The sequence below is a fragment of the Elephas maximus genome, chromosome 8 (genome assembly GCF_024166365.1).
Source record: "Elephas maximus indicus isolate mEleMax1 chromosome 8, mEleMax1 primary haplotype, whole genome shotgun sequence".
NCBI lineage: Eukaryota > Metazoa > Chordata > Mammalia > Proboscidea > Elephantidae > Elephas > Elephas maximus.
The window spans coordinates 33628081-33646342 of record NC_064826.1 but is presented as its reverse complement, the minus strand read 5'-3'; the positions used below and the strand labels follow the sequence as shown (position 1 = coordinate 33646342).

The 18262-nt window shown below is 38.1% G+C and overlaps 1 protein-coding gene across 5 annotated transcripts in view; it reads right to left on the bottom strand.

Moving 5' to 3' along the window:
- TFEC (transcription factor EC) overlaps positions 1-18262 on the bottom strand; it is a 205354-nt gene that overhangs the window by 144162 nt on the left and 42930 nt on the right. For 4 of the 5 annotated variants that reach the window (XM_049893992.1, XM_049893991.1, XM_049893993.1 and 1 more), the window contains exon 2: positions 12473-12725. In XM_049893992.1, coding sequence (XP_049749949.1) covers positions 12473-12670 — 198 coding nt within the window. In that variant the 5' untranslated portion in view covers positions 12671-12725. The remainder of the gene's footprint in view (positions 1-12472; positions 12726-18262) is intronic. The other variant, XM_049893997.1, reaches the window with a different exon arrangement.

The following is an 18262-nucleotide window of genomic DNA, read 5'->3' as shown; positions in this document are numbered from 1 at the left end:
GGAGAGAGGGAGGAAGAGGGGTTTTCACTAATTAGATGATAGAACTATTTCGGGTGAAGGGAAAGACAACACACAATACAGGAGAGGTCAGCACACCTGGACTAAACCAAAAGCAAAGAAGTTTCCTGAATAAACTGAACACTTCGAAGGCCAGCATAGCAGGGGTGGGGGTTTGGGGACCATGGTTTCAGGGGACATCTAAGTCAATTAGCATAATAAAATCTATTAAGAAAATATTCTGCGTTCCACTTTGGAGAGTGGCATCTGGGGCCTTAAAGGCTAGCAAGTGGCCATCTAAGATGCATCAGTGGGTCTCAACCCACCTGGAACAAAGGAGAATGAAGAACACCAAAGACACAAGGTAATTATGAGTCCAAGAGACAGAAAGGGCCACATAAACCAGAGACTACATCAGCCTGAGGCCAGAAGAACTAGATGGTGCCTGGCTACAACCGATGACTGCCCTGACTGGGAACACAACAGAGAACCCCTGAGGGAGCAGGAGAGCAGTGGGATCCAGACCCCAAATTCTTGTAAAAAAGACCAGACTTAATGGTCCGACTGAGACTAGAAGGACCCTGGAGGTCATGGTCCCCAGACCTTCTGTTAGTCCAAGACAGGAACCATTCCCAAAGCCAACTCTTCAGACAGGGATTGACTGGACTATGGGATAGAAAATGATACTGGTGAAGAGTAAGCTCCTTGGATCAAGTAGAAACATGAGACTATGTGGGAAGCTCCTGTCTGGAGAAGAGATGAGAGGGCAAAGGGGGGGCAGAAGCTGACTGAATGGACACAAAAATAGAGAGTGGAGGGAAGGGGTGTGCTGTCTCATTACAGGAGAGCAACTAGGAGTATATCGCAAGGTGTATATAAGTTTTTGTATGAGAGACTGACTTGGTTTGTAAACTTTAACTTCAAGCACAATAAAAATTTTAAAAATAAATAAATATACATTTATACAAAGATTCAAGTTTTAAACCATTGTGGACTATGGACATTTTTCTTTTTGTTTGCTTCAAATAGTTGGTTTTAAAAGAGAAGAATCAATTGCCAAACATGGGGCCGAGCACTCTTAAAAGATTAAAATGTTCATCTGCCATTCTGATTTTGCCAAATAATAAGCTATTAAGAGTAATTTGTGAAATTTCTTACTCAAGCTTTTATTTAGGTCAAACAATCTAATGAGCACGTTAATATGAAAAACATCCCATTTTCCATCGTCTTAACTACAAGAAACCTTAAAGTATGCCAATCTTCATGCTTTAGGGCATAATTTGGTTACCAGCTGGGGTCAGGAAGAAATTTTCCCCATAGTGTAATACTGCCGATTACCATAGGTGTAGAGAGAACAACAGAGAGAGTCAGGGGGTTATGTGTCCCTCCAAAGCATCTGGCACTGGATGCTCGGTGAATGGGAACACAGGATAAGATGAAACAGCCGATCGTTCCTGCATGTCAATCCGATATCCCTAAAAACTGCCAATATGACACTCCTGCCACAAGGGAGGGATTTCCTACAGAACAGATGTCACTTACAGTGTTATGCGGGCTATCTATCTCAACAAATAATTTGCATGGCGCTTCTGCCCTATGGCAAGGGTCTGAAAATATGTTAGGGTGAGAGCACACCGTCCAAGAGAATGGGTAGATAAAAGAAAGAGCAAGGGCATCCTGAGCCTGAAATTGTGTATGAAAGCCAGATGGGGGCACCGAAGCAGATGTCTTTCCTTATCTTCAGTGACTGAAGCCCAAGATCAGAATTTTCCAATTATTAGTTATTTAGAAGTTCTTTTTTAAAATGTCTTTGGATGAATACGAGTTGCCTAATTTTCCAATTTATTGAAACAAGAAAACTTCCCTTTTTGGTGTAAATTGGCATTTCCATTTTAAATGATGACATTTTGGTTAAGGCCTGAAACTGATGTGAGATTCCTGAAGCCTATGCCCCCCACCGCCCTCCACCCCCCCAAAAAAAGAGAAATGACAAAATTAGGCCAGGATGAGAGGATGGGCACAAAGAATGACAATGAATGAGAAAGGACAATTGAGATGGGACTTGCCTGAGAAAGACAGCAAGAGAGGAAAAAAGTCCTTTTAAAATATCAATAAGGGAATCAAAGAAAGCAAGATCCTTTTTCTGATAAAAGCGGAAAAGTTAATAACAGTGAAGGAAGAAGGCAATTGCAATATACGCCAGCCGTAACAGGAGAAAGGAAAATGAAGACAGAATCAGAAAGTAACCGTTTTAAATAAGTTCAACATACAGGTGTTGCTTCTGCCCTTAACTACACAACTCATGGATTAAAGTTTTAATAATACTTAAGTTGCGCCCATAGCAGACTTGAGTGGCTATCTCTATCTAAATAATTAGTTCAAGAAAACGGAGGGATGTTTTTGTCACAATAACCAGCAAAGGAATTTTTACTTTTAAAATAGCACTGATTGCAGAAATGACCTTTGGGGGTTGCAATTATGAAAATATTATAAATTGTTAAGTAATTCACTCGTATCTCAGAATTAGGAAATTCTTCAGGGTATTATTAATTTTATGGTCATAACAGGCAACAAGTAAGACTGCTTTGAAAATTTTCTAGACAAAAATAATTTTGTCATTCAGTAATGTCTGAAAACTTCAATTCAATTGAACATTTTTTCATGTCCTGGAGCAGATCCAAAGATGATTCCTAAGGAAAATTCTAAGCTTAGCTTGCCACTATCCCATTGTGTGGTATTTTAATCTTAAGAAATATTGGAGACATTCTTATTTTTTTGTAGATATGAATCCTACCACATAGTCCTCTGTTTTCAAAGCCTAATCATGTATCTTCAATTATTAATATGGAAAATCAGGACACAAGGTCATATTGGAGAATATAATCTCAATTTTTTTTTTTTTTAGTCTGTCTTCTGGCTACAGTTCACTAAGAGAACTGCAATGTAGAGTGTAGGGAGAATTACCTAAGGGTCATTTCCAGCCAAATTAAGGAGTTTGACTTTATTTTAAAGAGAATGAGAAGCCACTGAAAGGTTTTGTAGGTATGTTTGTTTATTTGAGAAAAAGATGCTATATTAACTTTCTGTTGTTGCTGTTGTTAGGTACCATCAAGTTGGTTCCAACTCACAGTGACCGTATGTACAACAGAATAAAACACTGCCCAGGCCTGCACCATCCTCACAATTGTTGCTATGTTTGAGCCCATTGTTGCAGCCACTGTGTTAATCCATCTCCTTGAGGATCTTCCTCTTTTTCGCTGGCCTCTACCTTACCAACCATGATGTCCTTCTCCAGAGACTGGTTCCTCCTGATAACACGCCTAAAGTATGTGAGATGAAGCCTTGCCATCCTTGATCCAAAGGAGCATTCTGGCTCTACTTCTTCTAAGACAGGCTTGTTCATTCTTCTGCCAGTCCATAGTATATTCAATTCAATATTCTTCACCAATGCCATAATTTAAAGGCATCAATTCTTCTTTGGTGTTCCTTATTCGTTGGTCAGCTGTGGCATGCATAGGAGGCTATTGAAAATATCATGGCTTGGGTCAAGTGCACATTAGTCCTCAAAGTGACATCTTTGCTTTCCAACACTTTAAAGAGGTATTTTGTAGCAGATGTACCCAATGCGATATATGGTTTGATTTTTTGACTGCTGCTTCCATAGGCATTGATTGTGGGCCCAAGAAAATTAAATCCTTGACAACTTCAATGTTTTCTGTTTCTCATGAAGAAGGCTATTGGTCCAGTTGTGAGGATTTTTATTTTCTTTATAAATAAAAGTGAGACGTAATCCATACTGAAGAGTGTCACCTTTGATCTTCCTCAGTAAGTGCTTTAAGTTCTCTTCACTTTCAGCAAGCAAGGTTGTGTCATCTGCATATTACAGGTTGTTAATGAGTCTTCCTCCAGTCCTGATGCCACATTCTCCTCCATGTAGTCCAGCTTCTCAGATTATTTGCTCAGCATACAGATTGAATAAGTATGGTGAAAGAACACAACCCTGACACATACCTTTCCTGATTTTAAACCATGCAGCATCCCCTTGTTCTGTTCAAACAGCTGCTTCTTGGTCTATGTACATGTTCCTCATGAGCACAATTACGTGTTCTGGGATTTCCATTCTTCGACATGTTATCCATAATTTGCTATGATACACACAGTCTACACACGGGTAATCTTTCTGGTTTTCCTTGCTTTCAGCCAGGATCCATGTGACGTCAGCAATGACATCCTTCACTCCGTGTCCTCTTCTGAATCCAGCTTGAATTTCCAGCAGTTCCCTGTCAATGTACTGCTGTAACTGCCTTTGAATTATCCCTAGCTTTTGCTTTCTTCATGTATGATGTCTTTGATGTCATCCTACAACTTGTCTGGTCTTTGGCCATTAATGTTCAATGCATCAAATCTATTCTACAGTCTCCAAATTCAGGTGGGATGTACGAAGGTCATATTTTGGCTCTTGCAGGCTTGTTTTAATTTTCTTCAGCTTAAACTTGAACTTGCCTTTGAGCAAATAATGGCCAGTTCCACAGTCAGCCCCTGGCCTTGTTCTGACTGATGTCTTTTTCCACGAATGTACTCGATTTGATTCCTGTGTTTTCCATCCGGTGAGGTCCATGTGTATAGTCGCCATTTATGTCGTTGAAAAACTAGGGCTGCTGGTACAATGTACTACAAACTAAACTGGTCCACGCATCTATTCTTTCACAGTTCTGGAAGTTAGAAGTCCAAAATCAAGGTGTTGGCAAGGTTGGTTCCTTCTGGAGGCTCTGAGCTTCTAATGGTTGCCCTCTCATAGCTTCTGGTGGTTGCTAGCAATCTTCGCATTTCTTGGCTTGTAGGCTCATCACTCTAATCTCTGCTTCGATCATCACATGACATTTTCCCTCTGTATCTTCATATAAGGACACAGGTCATTGGATTTAGGGCCCATCCTAATCCAGTATGACCTTATCTTAACTAATTACATCTGCAAAGATGTTATTTCCGAAGGAGGTCATGTTCACAGGTACCAAAGGTGAGGATTTCAGCATATCTTTTTGGGGACAGAACTCAACCCATCATTGTTGCCATGATTGCATTTACATGGTGAAAGATCACTGGGGCTATGTGATGGAGAAAGATCTGAGGAAACAAGCCTGTATGTAAGGATACCAGTGTGGGGCTGTGGTAGGAAGTCAGAAGAGAAATGATGATAGACTAGAATGGGTGGTGGCAGCAGAAATAGAGAGGGAGACTATTTACAAGGGAGACTCAACAGGATTTTGGAATAACTTTGATGAAAGAAAGAGGAATAAAGGCTGATCTGTTTTAAGGCTTAAGCAAGTGCATGGACAATTATTCCATTTATGAAGCACAAAACACTGAAGCACAGCAAGGTTTTTCTTTTGTTTTATTTTGTGAAGGCATTTCCTTAAATCTTGCACTGAGTCTCTTAGCTTATATAGTTATATATTAATATTAAAAATGAAATTTAGAATGGAAATACATACTCCTCCTGCTTTTCTCAATTATCTATGTCTGCAATTTCACCCCAGACTCAGTTAAGACTTACAGACACCTTTATTCACCTACTAGCAGCTACTAGAAATAATTAACATCTATATATCTGACCTTTATTATTTAAATGATAATTGTAAATGAGGAATGCAATATTGCCATGAAAAATTAGCAAAACATAGTTGAATACTGAGTACATATTGTATTCAAATCATAAAGAAACATTTTATATTTTTGTTGGCCAATCCCCATTATGTATTTTCAAGTAAATGTGAGAAACTTGAAGAGAAGACTACTGTTCATAATAAGCCATTAAAAGCCTCAAAAAAAAAGGGAACATGCAAGGAAAAGTTGAAAAGAAAAACAGTCTCATGTCTAAGGAGGGAGATTATAAAGTTAAAGGTGACCAATGTTCTATGTTTCAGGATAAGTAAAGGAAAATTAGGCTAAAATTATAAGCCAATCATAGCGAAGGAGAAAGAAAATTAATGTTATAACTTTTCTGGATGCTGCAATACATAAAAGATTGTATCATTTTCTCTGCTTCATTACCTAAAATCGAGACAGACACTGAGGAGCAGGTGTTGATTAATAAGAATCACAGTGCCAGCCTGCCTTATACCTGAGACCTTGGTGGGAGCAGGTGACTCCCACTCTTTCTGCTCTCAGCTTCCGTGAGCAATTTCCTTCCTTTAGTAACTCCTGGGCCATAAAGCTGTTTCACAGGGCATTAGATACCACGAGTCTCTGGTGTATAATAAGTGTTCTTCAGACAACACAATGAGGATTGGGTGACTTCTTTAGGCTTCTTGATTACAGTGTTGATCATAACTTGGACAAACTCAGCATTAAGCACAGTTACCATTTCAGTTCATCCATTACTCATTATAAGATAGTAGTAGCTTTCATTTGCTCAGATCAGGGCATGCATCCCTTACATTTATAACCAAAGGGAACTTTGGGGAAAATTCTTTCATTCTGATCAAAAAAACATTTTTTAGAGACAGTGCATAGTTGTCATTTTATGTACTGCAGCCTGCAGCTTCTATAATTTCTATCCCTTTTATCAACACTAGAGACTGACAGAATTTTAAAGAATGTAAGGTATATTATGCAGACCATTTAACATAATTTCCTCTTTTTTTTTTTTTTAGTCTGAACTTTATAAAAAGTTAAGTTCTGAGAGATCTTTAAAACAGGTAACTTCAAAAGGGTATTTAGCATAAATGTATGCTAGATTTGGTCATCTGAAGAAGATGACCAAATCTTATAGGTTATTGAACAAATTTAGAACAGATAAGAGGACCTAGGAATGGAAAAAAAAATAGCAATTGACTTTGTAATTGCAATCATTATTATTATTATTTTTCTGCCTTCTCTTGTTTTACAAGTATCCCCTCTGAATTAGGGTGAATATCCTTGAAATGTACTTTGTGGTATATTTTCCATTTTCTATATTTCACCTCCTTTCCCTGCAGCCCCTTTTCTCGGTGGTCCCAGGGAAAAGTTAAAGTGAATGTCGACACAGGAGAAAGGAAGCTGTAGGAAGTTCCTGGAGACCAAGAAGAAATAAGCCCAAAAGCCTGGAGAAAGATAACAAAGGGAGACAAGAAGACAGACATGAGGGTCCTGATTCCCTGCTCTGAAACAAAACATTTTGGTGTGTATATGGTGGACAAAAGGACAGAAAGCCCAACAGAGAGAGGAAGAAACATAAATAAGAGAAACATTTGCCCCTTTTCCCATTTAGGATTTTGACAGTATGGAGTGAACTCAGCATATGAGAAATGGTGTCCTGATGTATACTCCTTTGCATTAGAGTGGCAATGAGAAGCGTTTAGCTGAAATCTGTAGCTAAGGCCCAAGGTCCATAGACTTTGACCTCTGCCTCTGCCTGTGCCAAGAGAACAGTCCACGAATCCAATCGGCCATAGACAGCAGTAGAAGCCAGCAGAAGTCTGGAGGCCTGGCAGAGCAAGAAGCATCTCTGAGGAGGCCATCCATAAAGACAAACAAGCTTCGCCTCACATCCACGAAAGTCTGAGTGTTTGCCAACAAGAGACAGGTTTAACTGGAAAGCAACCACTTTATACTGAAAGGCTTTGAGATTCCTTTAACCGAAAAGTTAAAATTTCGTCTCATCATCCTTCCCCCTCCCACATTAGCCATCTCTTCCTCCCCTTCTCTACAACCTTCACCCCAGAAAGATGTGTTTAGCAGCAAGGGGTGGGATGCACAGGGGGGTAAGGAGTTCAAGGAAAGTTTGAGTTAATTACAGAAAAGAAACAGGCCATACTTTTCTCATAATTTTCAACCCCTCTACATATGCTATCAACAAAATGAGATTAGGTGCTCCAAGAGGACAGAGCTTCCTACATAGAGTATCTTCAACACGGAATTCATATGACAGGTGTTTAGTCAGAAACACTCTGCCATGGATTAAAGAAAACCCCTATTTTATACACTCTAAAACAGCCAAATTTCATTTTTTAAATCAATTAATAAGTATTTATTAAACATCCATATTACAATGTGCTTTCAAAAGTTTCATAATATAATCCAGAACTAAAAACATTCCCGAAGACTATTCTTCAGACAAAGATTAGCCTGGACTATAAAACATAAATAATACTGATGAAGAGTGTGCTTCTTAGTTCAAGCAGACACATGAGACCAAAGGGGTAGCTCCTGTCTGGAGGCAGGATGAGAAGACAAGAAGGGACAGGAGCTGGTTGGATAGACATGAGAAACCCAAGGTGGAAAGGGGAAGTGTGCTGTCATAGGGATTGCAACTAGTATCACATAACAATATGTGTATAAATTTTTGTGTGGGAGATTAACTTGAGTTGTAAACTTTCACCTAAAGCAGGATAAAATAAAATCGTCAACGCTGGAGAAAAATCGGATTTGAATTGAGGAAGAAATTCAGTTCTGGGCACATTGAGTTTGAGGGATCATTTGAGGCATCTCTACGGAGATGTCCAGTCATAACTGGATTTAGATATTTAGGCTGGGTATATAAATGTGAGAATTAGCTGATACTAAATTAATTGAAGTTTAAAAAAGAAGTTTCATAATAAAGTACATAAATTGCACTTAAGGCAGTACGAGTCTCTAAGGCTTAGGATCTTTTACAGTAACGTGTCACAATGTTTAAAAAGTCGAAAGTGTAAGCTGGTTGATGACTTCAAACAGACCTTCAAAATCGGCATTATATTCAAAAAGTCCCTACAGACCAGGGCCTTGTCCTCAGCTTTTTAAACCCAGATCATATCACATTGTTTTAATCCATCTCTGAGATGCTGACACATGCTAACCAAAAACCCATTAAAAAAAAAAAATTGCCATTGAGTGGATTCCAACTTATAGTGACCCTATAGGACAGAGCAGAACTGCTCCTTAGGATTTCCCAGGCTGTAATCTTTATGAAAGCAGACTGCCACATCTTTCTCCTGCAGAGTGGGTGCCAACCTTTCAGTTAGTAGCAGAGCACTTAACCACTGTGCCATCAGGGCTCCTTAACCAACATTGTCAGTCATAGACCAAAGACAGAGTTGACCAAATGCACCCATTGTGTAAGGTATGTCTGTCCACATATCACTTCTACAGAGTTTTAAACTTATCCGTTATATGCTGGTTTTTATGTCTTTGAATTTTAGAGGTTGATCCTGTTCCCAATCAAAAACAGAATTTTCTACACTAGATAAATAGCAAATGTTTAAGATCTAGAGAGTATATCCACATCAAATCAGTTTCAAATGTTCAAAACACACCTGACTTTAGATTAATGAACAAAATTAGACAAAACCCCTCCACTCTATAGATGTGATTTTATACAGATAAGATGTTAAACGGTGGAGAATAAGCTAAGGTAATAAGAACAGATATCAAAATAATATGTGTTTATAGACACCGACTGAGATGACCGCCTGGTTCATAATAGTTTCTTCTAAGCCATGACTACAAGCATTCCTACCCAATTCAGATAACAGGCTATCCTATCTATCTCCCCCTTCGGCCACAAAAGTGAACACCTGTCAAATAAGAACGGAACGCAGCACTCACTATCTTGGTCATGACTGGCCAAGTGTTGGACATGAGATCCTAGCAAACCTTTCCCTGGAATTTTCACACTGGAGCCAGTTAACATAGCCCCTATATTCCTTGGCAGCAAGATGTGAGGATGAAAGGCCAGAGGCACTGAAGGCCACACTGTTTGCTACAAGGAGGAGCCATTCTGAGAATAAAGACGATATGCAAAGATAGAGAAGTTCTAGACAATATCTGAAGTCCTGGTTCCAGTTAGCCCTGGTATCTGCTCTACTTCCTGCTAATATGAGCCAACAAATTCTCCTGTGGTTTAGTCTACTTCACATTGGGTTGTTCTTACTGAAACTCATCAGAGTCCTCACTTATAAAGCTAGTAAGAAAGTGGTAAAGCCCAACTAGGTGGATAAATAAGAAATACCAACATTGTCACAGTCATAGAGTATTAACATTTTTCCTTGTTGTTGTTGTTAGGTGCCATCAAGTTGGCTCCAACTCATAGTGACCATAGAATAAAATAGTGCCCAGCCTTGTGCCATGCTCATAATCGTTGTTATGCTTGAGGTCATTGTTGCAGCCACTGTGTCAATCCATCTCATTGAGAGTCTTCCTCTTTTCCACTGACCCTGTACTTTCCCAAGCATGCTGTCTTCCAGGGACTGATCCCTCCTGAAAACACATCCAAAGTATGTGAGATGTAGTCTTGCCATCCTTGCTTCTAAGGAGCATTCTGGTTGTACTTCTTCCAAGACAGATTTGTTTGTTCTTTTGGAAGTCCATGCTATAGTCAATATTCTTTACCAACACCGCAATTCAAAGGCATCATTCTTCTGTCTTCCTTATTCATTGTCCAGCTTTCACGTGCATATGATGCATTGAAAATACCCTGGCTTGGGTCAGGTGCACCTTAGTCTTCAAGGTGACATCTTTGCTTTTCAACACTTTAAAGAGGTCATTTGCAGCAGATTTGCCCAATGCATCGCACCTTTTGATTTCTTGACTGCTGCTTCCATGGGTGTTGATTGTGGATTCAAGTAAAATGAAACCCTTGACAACTTCAATCTTTTTTCTGTTTATCATGATGTTACTTATTGGTTCAGTTGTGAGGATTTTTGTTTTCTTTATGTTGAGGTGTAATCCATACTGAAGGCTGTGGTCTTTGATCTTCATCAGTAAGTGCTTCAAGTCCTCTTCACTTTCAGCAAGGAAGGTTGTGTCATCTGTATAACGCAGGTTGTTAATCCTGATGCCCCATTCTTCTTCATATAGTCCAGCTTCTTGGCTTATTTGCTCAGCATACAGATTGAATAGGTATAGTGAAAGGATACAAGCTGATGCACACCTTTCCTGACTTTAAACCACATAGTGGTTAAACATTTTTCCTAGTTGCCCAATTTTGAGCTAATTTCTTAAAATCCCAGAGCCTCATTTCAGTATCCACAAAAGAAGGTTCCCAGCTACTGTACTAGATTACCGAAAAATTAGAAATAATTAAGTGCTTAGTATGACGCCTGATCCCATAAAAAACTCAATAAATGCTGAAATGTTTTGTTGGTGAGAATATAAACCTGATGATGACAATTATCCTAAAATATAGATACAGATCTCAAAATATTATGTGATTTTTTTTCCATTACAAGCCTGCCTGATTAAGCATTTCTCAGTAAAGAAAGTTACAAGGACTAAAAAGAAAAGAAATTAATAAAGTCAAAACCAATTATAAACAAAACGTATCTATGACCTTAGGAAGCATTGATTTTTGAGAGCTTAATTTACAATAAATAAGCAGAATGTAATTAAAGGTTAATTTGATGGTTATTAGAATAAACTTATTTTTAAGAATAGGTTTAAAATGAAACTTAAATAAGATCTATATAGTTATTCCTAGTTTAGGAGCTATTCCCTGAGAATGGATGTAGCAATATTTTTAGGTCCAACTCAAATGTCCCTAAGATAATAAAGCCTTCCACGACATCACCAAACCAGTGTACAATCACTATGCACCACACCTATGGCATATTCTTTTTCTTGCATTGTGCTCATTTCCCCTACTACATTATACTACTTCAGTAGCAAGGTCTCTCTTGTGTTTGTACCCTAGAAATCTAGCTCAAGGACTTGGTAAAGAGTGGGTTCTCAGAATATAGTATTTAAATTAAATAAAATTCTAGAATTGGAAGACATGGATTTGAATATTGCCTCTGCTACTTACTTGCTGTACTCACTTGAGTAAGTTACTAACTTTAGGATCACGTGCTTAATACTTTGAAGTTGTTAGCCTTCAAAGTTACCTACTCTAACTTCCTACCCCAGTACAAAAATCTCATCTAAAATACATTTAGCATTTATACACACTGTTTTTGTGATAGGGCCTCTACAAAAATAATCTCCCATCACGCTTCAAAACCACTCTTTATCATAGTTATTAATATTTATATTGAACAATTCAATTAAACAAGGCTTTTAAAGGCCCACTGTTAATGGAGTCATAGACACAGAATTCTAACTCAAAGAACATGTCCTTTCTCTTCACCACAACATTTGTACTTTATAGTTCTTGGAGGGCTTTTTAAAAAGCTTATGACTATTAATAATCTACCTACTGCTATGACACACCTCACTGATGAGTAAACTGAGGTGACATGAAACTTCTTTGTAAAGTAGGAAGAGCTCCAAAATACCAAGCAGTATTATTATCATACCAGTGATGTTGATGATGGTGGTGGTGGCGGTGGTAGTGGTGGCAATTGGAAGGAGAGAATTATATACTTTGCATGTATGCTTTGTTGTTCTAATTTTTATACGTTGTTGAATGAATCACCGTGAATTGTAGCTACTTCCCGGGAATTGTTTTCTCTTCTACTTTTGAGTACAATTAAAATTTTTTTTTTATTTAGAAATTATGGCTACATATGTATCAGATATGTACCTTGAAAAAGGATGGTAGTTGACTTGAAGAAATTTCTGGTCTTACTTGAAAAAGTCTATGACACATTGGTGTGTATGAAAATTGCATGTGGAATTGAGTACGCTGGACCCTGGCTCCTTGGCTGTGTTGAAGTCTCCTCTCCTTTTTTCTTAATTGTTCTCTCATCTGAAATTGGACTCCAGTTAGAGCTTGTAACATGTTTTTCTTCTTTTCTTCTCACTATTTAGTGGATTTGAAAAAAAGAAGAGAAACCCTGCAAAACACATAGAAAAAAATTATTTTCTTTTATCATTTAAGTTTACCTATTGTAAAATAAATCTAGTAAATGATAGGGGAAGCATCTGAAATAGAAAAACAAACTCATTCTTTAAGGGCTATGGTTCACCCATAAAGATACAATTCTTAACGTTCAAGTTAAAAAAAAAAAAAAAAAGAAGATGAGAAGAAACAGTTGGCATTCAGCTAACAATTGTGTTTGGAGATTTGTGCCTGACTTTGTTATTCTGAGCAAAGCCAGGTACCAGTCTCTTGGGATTATGTACAAAGGCAAGAAAAAAAGTGGACATGTACAAACCTCAAAGGTGACTGCTGGGTTAATAAAACAGTCTGTTTTCTGTTCACCCACTCTTGCTCTCAGTGTGCAAGTATATTAAAATATGTCAAAAGGAAAACCATTTGCTGAGCAAAAATAATTCAACTACAAGTCACAATTTCCAGCTGGTGGAGTGCCTTGGTGTATTTAAGTGCACTAACAAGTGACCCATACATCTCCCTGGATGAAAGTTGTATCCTCATTAAAGGAGAAACAAACACAAAATAGGAACAACTGTCAAATAGAGAAACAGACCACAATAGATAGCTCATTTTCCTCACTCAGTTTCTGACTTGAGCTATCGCAGACTGAAGAGCAATGCTGTCCTAGAAGTAACCTCTTAAAAGGCAATGAAAGTAAACCGATGAAGCTGCTAGAGGAATTGAACATGTAGCTAATGGCCATACATATTATTGTTCAACGTATGGGGAGAAACATCCTCTTCTTTTTAGTCTCTATAAAATCTCACACCACGTAAGACATTGCAATAATGTGAAGTGGCTGGATTAAACAAACATGCCCCAGGGAGTTTAGAATTCATGCTCTAGCTTGTATCTTTAAATAACCTCTCTTAGATAAACTCTGGTTTAAGCCTTTATAAGGTATCATACCAACCTTTGCTTTTCTGATTTTCCCTTACAGAACTATATCGTTGTTAGAAATCTGCAAAGAAAAAAAAAAAAGGGCAATTTTGTTCAACTCCAATAAGTCTTCTAATTCGAATAATGTTGCCTCATTATTTAAACTGGAAACCCTGGTGGCACAGTGGTTAAGAGCTATGGCTGCTAAACAAAAGGTCGACAGTTCAAATCCACCAAGCGCTCCTTGGAAACCCTATGGGGCAGTCCTACTCTGTCCTATAGTGTCTCTATGAGTTGGAATCGACTCGACAGCAATGGGTTTGGTTTTTTCATTATTATATAGCAAAAAATATACACTGAACGCTCAATGTGACAGGCAGTATCCTAAGCGCAGCAAGGCATACAGAAGGAGTACGTGATATGATCCCGCTCTCAAAAGTACATAAACATGTACCATATTTTTACACAAATAACACCCATTCTCTGTTTTGTTTTTGTTTTTTGCCAACCACAGCAAGGTATTTTCATAAGCATGCTATGCTAATTTTTTACATGTTACAGCAACAAAATACTCACAGGGGTATGGGGGAAGGCAAGTCTAGCAAAAAAAAAGGTATGGCAAAAAAAGTAGAATGTACACATTATTTGAGTAAAAATACAGTACCTGGAATAATAACGGAAGAAAATGAGAGAGATTATAACTAATTAAAAAAGTGAGATGTTAACAGTTATTTCAACACTGGGTAAAATGTTCTCTTGCGTACAGTCAACACTCTGCACTCAATTATTTTCATAGCAATCATCACATATTACTCCAACTACCTGCTTACTCTTTGTTCCCTTACCCCCACCCCCTATACTAGAATGTAAGCTCCTCAGCGGCAAGATTTCTTATATGTTGCCTCTTATGTCGTTAGAGTCACCATCTCATACGGCTTCTGGCACATAATAGGAATTCAACAAATAGTGATTAGTTGGTTTGTTAAGTGTTTAAACATAGATGGGCATTTGCCAGCTTTGAACTCCCAACCCTCCACTGGAAGATAGTAGAAGCCCTGGTATGGAAAGGTGGATCTAGGGAAAGGCCAACTTTTTCTATGACAAATTGCAGCCCAAGAGCAATGGATATACATATTAAAAAAGCAGAACTACTCAACTCTGAATTATGCCTTAAACTAGAATACATAGTAATCATTCGTATATAGAGCAAGCATTAAAATGAAATTGAATCTCAATCTAGGAGTATAGGTAACAAGGGATCTGCAAAGCAATCTAAATACGTTAAACTGTCCAGGCCCGACCAATAATAAAAAAAATAATAGGAGCTTGGAAACTGGAAAAATATTTGAGGAACCAAAGTTAATGATCAGAATATTTTTAGCCCCCATGAAATTCTAAAGCAGATTATAAAACAGCTAGTCTGTGAGTCCATGAAAAAGAAAGTGGAATTCGCTAGAAGATGGGGAAGCTGGAGTAAAAAAAAAAAAAATTGTATGAAGAAAAAAGCTCTGGGTTTTTCTTCTGAAGGTTTGCCCCTGATCGCTTTAATGTCTCCTTGTCCCTATTTTATAAAATGAAATCAGTGATGTATCTTCCTAGGGTGCTTGTCGGGAGATACAAGGAAATCTTAATTTCAGCAAAGCATTTCACAGAGATGCTTATAATGTGCTCATTGATAGACTAAATCTCTGTGAGCTCAGTTACTACTTAGGTTGAAGGTTGTTCAAATTGCCATTCCCAAAGAGAGCTGATTAATAACTCAACATGAATGTCTTCTTTCCCAAAATGTTCACTCATTGATTTATTAAAAATCGCTCTCAGGCCCCCCATTTCTTTGTTTTAGGATACTTTGGAGACAAAGGACACAAGTTTGGAAAACTGACTTGGAGTGATATTTGTCACAGTGGACACAGAGCCTTTCTTTTATCTTCTGTTGTTCAGCATATTCAACAAGATATAGAGAAATACATAGGATGAAGGCTATTCCAATACGGGGGAGAAACTAAGTTGGGAGAAATAACTAATTCACTGAATGAAAAAATCAGCATTTAGAAATAAATTTTAGTAACTATTTTAATGATAGTCTGTATCCTAATAACATCAATTTAGTGGTCATAATTATCAATAAAGTATAATATTTTAAATTCATAATAGTCATTGATACACAGCAGATAATAAATTATTATGATTATTAATAGTGTGATAGGTTGGAATGATGGGTCAAAGCTACTTAGTGGAAAATACAAAATATTTCATTTGGATTTAGAATGTAAATAAATGTAATCATTAACTCATATGGAATAGATCTAGGGGTGCCCATTTACCAAAGGCTCCATGTGTCCAGAGATGTTTATGGCTCCTAAACAAGACCAAGGAAAAATCGAAACCAACACAAAACAAATACAGCAAAGATAAGAATTTAGGATGAATTGATAGATGTATGTACCCAGTAACCAAGCACATGATAATTTGTGGAGACAGAAGTAAAGGAGTCTGTTTGTCTAAAAGCAGAAATTCTCCTTGTTAAGTCTGACGATGATCTACTTGGTAGGGGAAAGAGGATGGAGTTCCAGAGGAGAAAGAGGGTATCTGTACACTCCCATCCCAACCTTCAGGAGGATTAAAGAGATGTAGACTCTTCAAGTATGCCAATCTATGTCTTGAGAAGCGAAGACCCTTTTACTGCTGCCTGGGAACACTTGAGGCTTCACAAAAGCATCATCCAAGAAATGCAACAGTAATAAGAAGCATCAGAGACTCCTTCAATTAAGATTTAGATGTGCAAAGAATGGCCACAGACATTTGAGGGGTTGAGAGAAAGACCCATCTAGGAAGAGACACTGGAGCATCTTACGCTCAAAAAAAATCCAAAGGAGACTCTAAAGATAATGGAGGAAGGAGAACATGTGACAGAGGATGACAAGCAAAACCAAACCAAACCCACTGCCTTCGAGTCCAACTCATAGTGACCCTATAGGACAGAGTAGAACTGCCCCATAGAGTTTCTAAGACTGTCATCTTTATGGAAGCAGACTGCCGCATCTTTCTACCTGCTGAAGCAGCTTGTGGGTTCAAACCGCCAACCTTTCAGTTAGCTGCTGAGCACTTAACTACTGTACCACCTGAGGCTCCCTGAGGATACAACAGAGGCACCAAAAGAGAGTCTCCCACACAGTAGTGATGCTCAAGAGAAGGGGGCAGAGTAGAACTGATCTAATGTTGTTAGTGTGGTTTTTGTTATTTAAATCTCCTTCTCGAGATGTTAGGAATATCACATTCAAGTGGGAACCTTCTACATGTAAGACATATTTTCCTACATGTTGACTGGCGACACAATGCTTATTATAGCTCTCATAGAAGAAACTCTGGCTCTTTACACCTGAGTTATTTTCGATGCAAGATTTCAGAAAAATTTTAGACAACCAAATTTTTTTTTTTTTTTTATGGCTGCTGTAACAAATTGACACAAACTTGGTGACTTATAACAACACAAATTTATTCTCCTGTATTTCTTGAGGACAGATGTCTGAAATCAATTTCACTGAGCTAAAATCAAGGTGTACACAGGCCTGGTTCCTTCTGGCGGCTCTAAGACAGAATCTGTTATCCCACCTTTTATAGTTTCTGGAGGTAACCTGTATTCCTCGGCTTGTGACTCCTTCCTTCCTTAAAAAGCATCACATGTATTTCTTTTTAACTCTGACTTCTCCTACTTCCTTCTTATAAACAACATAGGGATTATATCTGACCACCCAGATAATCCAGGATAGTCTTCCCATCTCAAGATCTTTAACTTAATTATAAACACAAAGTTCCTTTTGCCATATAAGGTAAAATGCACAGGTCCCAGGGATTAGGGTGTGGACATATTTGTCTGACCACTATTCAACCTACCACACCCACTTTGGAAACCCTGGTAGTTTAGTGGTTAAGAGCAACGGCTGCTAACCAAAAGGTCAGCAGTTCAAATCCACCAGATGCTCCTTGGAAACTCTGTGGGGCAGTTCTACTCTGTCCTATAGGGTCGCTATGAGTTGGGATCAACTCGACAGCAACGGGTTTGTTTTTTACACCCACTTTAAAAGAAACGTCCTGGGCTTATGTATAATTCCTTCCTTTCTCTCTTTCTTTACTCTTACATAGAGCTTTCTATGGGCCAAACACTTCTTTAAGTATTTTACGAATATTAACTCATTTATTAAATATTAACTCACAAGAGTCCTATGAAGTAGGGATCATAGTAACGCTCCATTTTACTGATGAGGGAACTGAGGCACAGAAAGGCTAAGCTACTTGCACCTGTCTTTGTAGTTATTTACAGCAAGTATGAATGCAAACCGTGTCTCTTAGCTGTGTGGCCTTGGCAGGGTGTTTTCATGTACATAACTTGTTTGGGGAAAAACTTATTTTAGATAGTTGGTGTGATGACTAAAGTATACAAAGTGCTTATCACAGGCCTTGGTGCAAAATTTACTCGTTACATGAAAGATAATAAAACATATAGATAAGTTTATTAGAGGCATTGACAAAAAAAAGTAACAGGGAAAGAAGAATAAGAATGGTGAGGGAATTGGAAACATTATCACCTGGAAACTGGTAGTTTAGCTTGGAGAAGAG